The sequence below is a fragment of the Bison bison genome, unplaced genomic scaffold (assembly GCF_000754665.1).
Source record: "Bison bison bison isolate TAMUID 2011002044 unplaced genomic scaffold, Bison_UMD1.0 scf7180017864260, whole genome shotgun sequence".
Taxonomy (NCBI): Eukaryota; Metazoa; Chordata; class Mammalia; order Artiodactyla; family Bovidae; genus Bison; species Bison bison.
This window is the reverse complement of record NW_011494832.1, coordinates 320681-329187: the sequence shown is the minus strand read 5'-3', so window position 1 is coordinate 329187 and position 8507 is coordinate 320681. Positions and strand designations below refer to the sequence as shown.

At 42.3% G+C, this 8507-nt stretch overlaps 1 protein-coding gene across 3 annotated transcripts in view; it reads left to right on the top strand.

Moving 5' to 3' along the window:
* The first annotated feature begins 6 nt into the window (after positions 1-6).
* Positions 7-8507, top strand: part of ARMC10 (armadillo repeat containing 10) — a 74073-nt gene continuing 65572 nt past the window's right edge. For all 3 annotated transcript variants that reach the window (XM_010848075.1, XM_010848077.1, XM_010848078.1), the window contains exon 1: positions 7-410. In XM_010848075.1, the coding sequence (XP_010846377.1) occupies positions 272-410 (139 nt within the window). In that variant the 5' untranslated portion in view covers positions 7-271. The remainder of the gene's footprint in view (positions 411-8507) is intronic.

Below are 8507 nucleotides of genomic sequence, written 5' to 3'. Positions count from 1 at the left end.
CCGGCTGTGCTCTTGGGGTGTGCAGTGGTTGCGGCGCTTCACCCAGTCTAGCTCGCCTCCAGCCGTGCCCCGCCCATTCTCCAGGAAGCCGCCAGGAAGCGTACGGGCTGAGTGGACTCTTTCACTTTTCAGCAGGGCGGTTTCTGAGAGGCGGAGTTCAGTCCCCCATTTCCTTTCTCCCGCGGCGTAATCCCGGGCGGCGGCGCCTGGACCCGCTTGCTCCGGACACTCCCGCGCCGGGCCCAGTGCTGTGCGCGGCCCCAGAGGTAGCATGGGCGGCGCCCGGGACGTGGGCTGGGTGGCGGCGGGCCTGGTCCTCGCGGCCGGCGCCTGCTACTGCTTCTACAAGCTGACGCGGGGCCGGAGACGAGGCGGCCGCCAGCTTCGACTGCGTCCCTCGCGGGCCGCAGGTAAGGCCACGGGGTCCCTGGCAGGTGGCGGGGACTGGGACTGGGCCGTTCCCTGGATGAGGGGTTGAAAAAGCTCGCCGTCATTGTGTAGGATCCTTTAATGCGTTTGCTTGGAAGCTCTTGGCTTCCTTGCTGCTGCTGTTGCTAAGTCGCTTCAGTCGTCTCCGACTGTGCGACCCCACAGACGGCAGCCCATCAGGCTCCGCTGTCCCTGGGATTCTCCAGGCAAGAATACTGGAGTGGGTTGCCATTTCCTTCTCCAATGCATGCATGCACATTAAGGCGCTTCAGTCGTGCCCGACTCTGTGCGACCCCATGGACAGTAGCCCACCAGGCTCCTCTGTCCACGGAGTTCTCCAGGCAAGAGTACTGGAGTGGGTTGCCATTTCCTTCTCTATGGCTTCCCTGTGCTTGGAGTAAATAAGAAGCCCAGCCAGGGAGGGAGGCTGGTGAGAAGAGAGAGGTCGGGAAGCCCAGGTGCAAAGGGCGGATCTTCCTCTTAATTGGATGAGTGTAGGGTTCGATTCCCTACCTTCATTTCTAGTTTTCAAAATACCAGGATGAAAAATTGCTGTATCTTTCTTGCCCAAGTCTGGTGGCACAGCGGAGGATTAAGTTTCCCAGAAGTGTATTGATTGCTTTTCGCGTTAAATATTGCTCCTGACCTTTTTGTTACCAGAGGGTTTCTCCTGAGCGTGCGTCGGGTGTTGCCCGGCCTTCTGCATGCGGTTAGCCTGGAAGAAGGGACACCTGAGGGGCAGCTCTGAGAGGAGGTACTTTGAAGTCACCGTGGTCTATGTATAAGCAAAGTTTGCGAGACAAGAGATACAGATATAGCTGTGTATATCAAATTAGAACGCTTGTCTGCATTCAGGACAACCCTCCTGGCGGACAAGAGCATGATCAAGTTTGGGTCCAAAAGTTGATTGGTCAAGATTCTAACAATTTGCTGATGATCTGAGGGGATATTTCAGGTCATGGGAATTGTTACAAAAATTATTAAAAAATAAAATCTGCCAACCAAGAAATTCCTCTCTACAAATGTGGGAAAGAACTAAATAGCTTTATTATCAAATAAGCATTTAACCAGATTGCTACACGCATCACGAGCAGTCTGCTAGTGGGATTGCAAAGACTGAATTCTCACCCCTTTAAGTATCTACGCAGGTGCAGCCTATTTCATATTATGTACATACCCTCATGATTAACAGTAATTTGTCCTTAAGAGGACTTACCTGAACCATTTGCTACACATGGTTCATTCTGAATTCACTGGTGGTTGAGATAGTGTTTGTGTTAGCTAATTACTTTTATATAGAAAAAATAAGACTTCTCAGTGTCTTTCTAACCATGTAGTCACAACATAGAACTAAGTACCAAGCTCAGACTCAAACAGAAAAGGAGATGGGGACTTCCTTGATTTTTACACTTCAAACAGATAACATCAAAGCCACTGAGAAAGACTTTTTTAGGTTGTAAACCAGCAAGAGGGTTGGCTTTTTAAAAGATGTACATTCATATCAAAGGGACAAAGAATTTACAGTTAGAAGTTTGCTCAAGGAAATCTTTGCAAAAAAGAGAGTAAGAAAAAGGTTCCTTTCCCTTCTGGCACAAGGGGAAAAGAATCAGTTTTTAAAAAGATTTGTACTTATTCTTGCTGCCAAAGCTTAATTTGTTGTTTTTGTGTCAGAGATATTTCTGTATAAGTATTTAGTCAGGTGACCTGAACCCAGATACCTACTCACTTATACTTACCTGACAAAGTCTTACTACCCCAAATCACCATTACCATGGTCAGACAGCTTACAAAACAAGTTGTTCACAGTCCCTTCCTGAAGCTATACTTTTTTTTTCTTTGAAGAAGATTTAAGAAATACCCATTTTGTCAGCATCATCCTTATGTTTCGGATGGTGATCTTTTTTTTTTAATTGAAATAAACATTGTATTAGTGTTAGATAAATACCAAAATGACTTGAAATTTGTATGAATTGCAAAATGATCTCCATAAGTTTAGTTGACATCCATCATCACAAATTTTCTTCTAATGAGAGCTTTTAAGATTTATTCTCTTAGCAACTTTCAAGTATACAACACAGTATTATTAACTGTAGTCACCAAGCTGTTTATTACTGAAAGTACTTATTGCCCTTATAACTGGAAGTCTGTACCCTTTGACCAAAATCTTCCCATTTCCTTCAGCCCTCAGCCCCTGGCAACCACCATGACACTCTCTGTTTCTATGAGTTAAGAAGATTTTTTTTTATATTCCACATCAAAGTGAGATCATTCTGTTCTTGTCTTTCATTTGTTTGACTTATTTCACTGGACATCATGCCCTCAGGGTCCATCCATGTTGTCACAATGGCAGGCTTTCCATCTTTCTTTGGGCTGAATCACATGCCATTGTATGTATGTGCGAGTGTGTGTGTGTGTGTGACTGTGTTACCATGTTTTATGTATGTATTCATCCATCAGTTGACACATAGGTTGTCTCCCTGTCTTGACTGTTGTAAATAAAACTATAGTGAACATTGGGGTGCAGATACCTTTTCAAGGTAGAGGTTTTGTGGAATCATGAAGTGGAATTGCTAGATCATGTGATAGTTCTAGTTTTAATTTTTTGAGGAACCTCCATATTTTCCATAGTGGTTGTGCTTTCCCACCAGCAGTGCACAAGCACTCTCTTGCCTTTCCATCCTCATCAGCATGTGTTTTGTCCTTTGAGGAAAGCCGTTCCGACAGGTATGAGGCGATAGGTAACTGTGGTTTTGGTTTGCATTTCCCTGAAGATTAGTGATGTTGAACCCCTTTAAATGTACTTCTTGGTCATTTGAATTCTTTCAAAAAAGATCCATTCAGAGCCTCTGCCCATTTTGTAATCAGATTGCTTCCTTTTGTTTTTTCTTACTGAGTTGCATGAGGGTTTTAAGTCTATTTTAGGTATTAACCAAATACCAGATACATGATTTGCATCTATTTTCTCTGATTTCATAGATTGCCTTTTCATTTTGTTAATGGCTTCCTTTGCTGTACAGAAGATTTTTTAATGTAATTCTACTTGTTTATTTTCCTTTTGTTCCTTCTGTTGTTGTTGTTTAGTTGCTAAGTCATGTCTGACTCTTTTGTGACCCCATGGACTATAGGCCACCAGGCTCCTCTGTCCATGAGATTTCCCAGACAAGAATGGAGTAGGTTGTTACTTCCTTCAGGGGATCTTCCCAACCCAGGGATCAAAACTGCTTTTCCTGCATCAACAGGCAGTTTCTTTACCAATGAGCCACCAGGGAAGCCCTTTGTTGCTTCTATTTTTGGTCAAATCCAAAAAATCGTGTTAAGACCAATGTTAAGAAGCTTACCATCTATGTTTTTTTTAGGAGTTTTAAGTTTTCATGTCTTGTATTCAAGGCTTTGATCCATTATGAGTTAATTTTGTGTATTGTGTAAGATAATGGTCCAGTTTGATTATTTTGCACATAACTGTCTAGTTTGCCAAGCACCATTTATTGAAGAGACTGTTCTTGCTCCAGGTATATTCCTGGCTCCTTTATCATAAATTAATTGATCATATACATGAGGGTTTATTTCTGGGCTCTCTGTTCTAGTCTATTGATCTTTGTGTCTCTCTCCCCTGCCCCAGTACCATACTGTTTTGAGTACTACAACTTCCTGGTATATTTTGAATTCAGGAAGCATGGTGTTTCCAGTTTTCATCTTAACATTACTTTGACTATTTGCGATCTTTTTTTAGTTCCATAAAGATTTGGAATTGTTGTTTCTGGAAAATGGCATTGGAATTTTGATAGCTATTGCTTCCTTGGTGGCTCAGATGGTAAAGTATCATTCTGCAGTGCAGGAGACCTGGATTAGATTCCTGGGTCAGGAAGATCCCCTGGAGAAGGAAATGGCAACCCACTCTAGTATTCTTGCTTGGAGAATTCTATGGACAGAGGAGCCTGGTGGGCTACAGTCCATGGGGTTGCAAAGAGTGGGACGTGACTGAGCAACTAACACACTTTGGGTACTATGGACGTTTTAGCAATACTAAATCTTCCTACCCCTGAGCATAAGTATCTTTGCATTTATTTGTATCGTCTTCCATTTTTTCCATCAGTGTCTTATAGTTTTCATGTGCAAGTGTGTCACCTCCTTGATTAAATTTATTCCTGGATATTTTATTCTTTTTGATGCAATTACAAATGGGATTGTTTTCTTAATTTCTCTTTTTTATCATTTGTTTTTGTGCAGCTGATTTATTTTTCAATTTTTATTCATCTGTTAGTTTATTTGTGGCTGTGCTTGGTCTTCCTTGCTCTGTGCAGGCTTTCTCTAGTGTGAGCAGGGGCTGCTCTCTAGTCGCAGTGCACAGGCTTCTCCTTGCGGCTGCTTCTCTTGTTGCAGAGCACAGGCTCTAGGAGTGTGTGGGCTTCAGTAGTTGCGGTGCACGGGCTTAGTTGCTCTGTGGCGTGTGGAACCCTCCAGGACCAAGGATCAAGCCCATGTCCCCTGCATTGGCAGGTGGACTCTCAACCACTGGACCACCAGGAAAGTCCACAACTGATTTTTTTTTTTTTTTTTAAATATTGAACTTGTATCTTGCAACTTTGCTGAATCCATTTATTGGTTCTAACAGTTTTTTTAGTGGAGTCTTCGGAGTTTTCTCTGTATGTCATCTGTAAATAGAGTTTTACTTCTTGCTTTCTGATTTGGATGCCTTTTATTTATTTTTCTTGTTGAGTTGCTCTGACTAGGACTTCCAGTACTATGCTGAATAGAAGTGATGAGAGTGGGCATACTTGTCTCATTTCTCAGAAAGCTTTCAGTTTTTCACTGCTGAGTATGATGTTAGCTGTGGGCTTTTCATATATGACCTTATGTTGAGGTACATTCCCTCTATGGGGCTTCCTTGGTGGCTCAGTGGCAAAGAATCTGCTTGCCAATGCAGGAGAAGTGGGTTTGATCCCTTAGTAGGGAAGATCCCCAGGAGAAGGAAATGACAACCCACTCCGGTATTCTTGCCTGCAAAATCCCATGGATAGAGGAGCTTTGCAGGCTCCGGTCCATGGGGTTGCAAAAGAGTCAGATATGACTTAGTGACTAAACTCCACCAACAACATTATCTCTGTACCCACTGTCGAGAGTTTGTATCATAAGTGAATGTTAAATATTGTCAAATGCTTTTTCTCCATCTACTGAGATAATTATATGATTTTTATTCTTCATTTTATTATTGTGATATAACACAGTATTGATTTGTAGATATTGAACCACTCTTGCATATCAGGAATAAATCCCACTTGATCATTGTGTAGATCCTTTAATGTGTTTGCTGATATTTTGTTAAGAATTTGTGCATCTATATTCTGGGTATCAGTCAGTCAGTCAGTTCAGTCTCTCAGTCGTGTCCGACTCTTTGCGACCCCATGAATTGCAGCATGCCAGGCTCCCTGTTGCAGCATCACCAACTCCCGAGTTCACTCAAATTCAAGTTCATCGAGTTGGTGATGCCATCCAGCCATCTCATCCTCTGTCACCCCCTTCTCCTCCTGCCCCCAATCCCTCCCAGCATCAGAGTCTTTTCCAATGAGTCAACTCTTCACATGAGGTGGCCAAAGTACTCGAGTTTCAGCTTTAGCATCATTCCTTCCAAAGAACACCCAGGACTGATTTCCTTTAGGATGGACTGGTTTGATCTCTTTGTGGTCCAAGGGACTCTCAAGAGTCTTCTCCAACACCACAGTTCAAAAGCATCAATTCTTTGGCGCTCAGCCTTCTTCACAGTCCAACTCTCACATCCATACACGACCACTGGAAAAACCATAGCCTTGACTAGACGGACCTTTGTTGACAAAGTAATGTCTCTGCTTTTGAATGGGTATATTGACCTGTAATTTTCTTTCCTTCTGGTGTCTTTGTCTGATTTTAGTATCAGGGTAATACTGGCCTTACAAAATTAAGTTTGAAAGTGTTCTCTTCTATTTTTTTTGGAAGAGTTTGAGAAGGTATTCATTCTTTAAATTTTTGGTAGAACTCACCAGTGAATCCATCTGGTCCTGAATTTCCATTTTTAAGGCAAGTTTTTGATTACTGATTCAGTTTCCTTACTGTTAATTGGTCTATTCAGATTTCCCATTTCTTCATGATTCAGTTTTGTTGAGTTTTATGTTTCCAGAACTGTGTCTATTTCTTCTAAGTTGTCCAGTTTGCTGGTGTGTAATAGTTCTTAGTAGTCTCTTACGATCCTGTGCATTCTGTGGTATCAGTTGTAATGTCTCTTGTTTCTGATTTTGTTTGAGTCCTCTTTTTTTTCTTGGTAAGCCTAGCTAAAATTTGTTTATTTTGTTTATCTTAAAAAAACAAAAACAGCTCTTTATTTCATTGATCTTTTCTGTTGTCTTTCTTGTCTCTGTTTCATTCATTTCTGCTCAGAAATTTGTTATTTTTTCCTTCGTCTAACATGGGGCTTTGTTGTTTGTTTTTCTGGTTCCTTGAGGAGTAGTAAAGTTAAGTTGTTTGACACCTTTCTTATTTCTTATGTAGGTATTTATTGCTATGAAATTCCCTCTGAGAAGTGGCTTTGGTACATCCCATATGTTTTGGTATGTTGTATTTCCATTTTATTGTTTTATTTATTTTAATTTATTTTTAATTGGAGGATTATCAGTTTACAATGTTGTATAGTTTTATGCCAGACAAGTTTGTGAATCAGCCATGTTGTAGATGTTGTTCAGTTGCTCAGTAGTGTCTTGAGTCTTTGGACCCCATGGACTGTAGCACGCCAGGCTTCCCTGTCCTTCACTGTCTCCCAAAGGTTGCTGAAACGGAGGTCCATTGAGTTGATGATGCCATCCAACCACTTTATCCTCTGTCACCCCCTTCTTGTCCAGCCCTCAAATCTTTCCCAGGGTCTTTTCCAATGAGTTGGCTCCTCACATCAGGTGGCCAAAGTATTGGAGCTTCAGCTTCAGCCCTTCCAATGAATACTCAGGTCTGATTTCCTTTAGGATTGACTGGTTTGATCTCCTTGCTGTCCAAGGGACTCTCAAGAGTCTTCTCCAGCACCACAATTCCAAAGCATCAGTTCTTCAGCCGTCACCTTTCTTTGGGCTTCCCTGGTGGCTCAGCTGGTAAAGAATCTGCCTGCAGTGGGGGAGACCTGGGTTTGATCCTTGGGTTGGGAAGATCCCCTGGAGAAGAGAAAGGCTACCCACTCCAGTATTCTATCCTGGAGAATTCCCTGGACTGTGTAGTCCATGGGGTGGCAAAGAGTCAGACACGACTAAGCAACTTTCACTTTCAGCTTTCTTTATGGTCCAAATCTCATTCGTACATGACTACTGAAAAACAATAGCTTTGACTATACGGACCTTTGTTGGCAAAGTAACGTCTCTGCTTTTTAATGCACTGTCCAGATTTATCATAGCTTTTCTTTAAAGGAGCAAGCATCTTTTAATTTTGTGGCTGCAGTCACCATCTTCAGCAATTTTGGAGAGCCTAAGTAAATAAAATCTGTCACTATTTCCACTTTTTCCTCTCTATTTGCCATGAAGAGATGGGATTGGATACCATGTTCTTAGATTTTTGAAAGTTGATTTAAGCCAGCCTTTTCACTCTGCTCTTTCACCTTCATCAAGAGGCTCTTTAGTTCCTCTTTGCTTTCTGCCATTGGAGTGATATCATCTGCATATCTGATGATGTTTCTCCTGGCAATTTTGATTGCAGCTCGTGATTCATCCAGTCCAGCCTTTCTCATGCTGTACTCTGCATACAAGTTAAATAAGCAGGGTGACAATAAACAGCTTTGATGTACTCCTTTCCCAATTTTGAACCAGTCTGTTGTTCCATGTCTGGTTCTAACTGTTGCTTCTTGACCTGCATACAAGTTTCTCAGGAGGCCAGTAAGGTGGTCTGGTATTCCCTTGTCTTTAAGAATTTCCCACAATTTGTGATGATCCACACAGTCAAACGGAGAAGGCAATGGCACCCCACTTCAGTACTCTTGCCTGGAAAATCCCATGGACAGAGGCTGGTGGGCTGCAGTCCATGGGGTTGTGAAGAGTCAGACACAACTGAGCGACTTCCCTTTCACTTTTCACTTT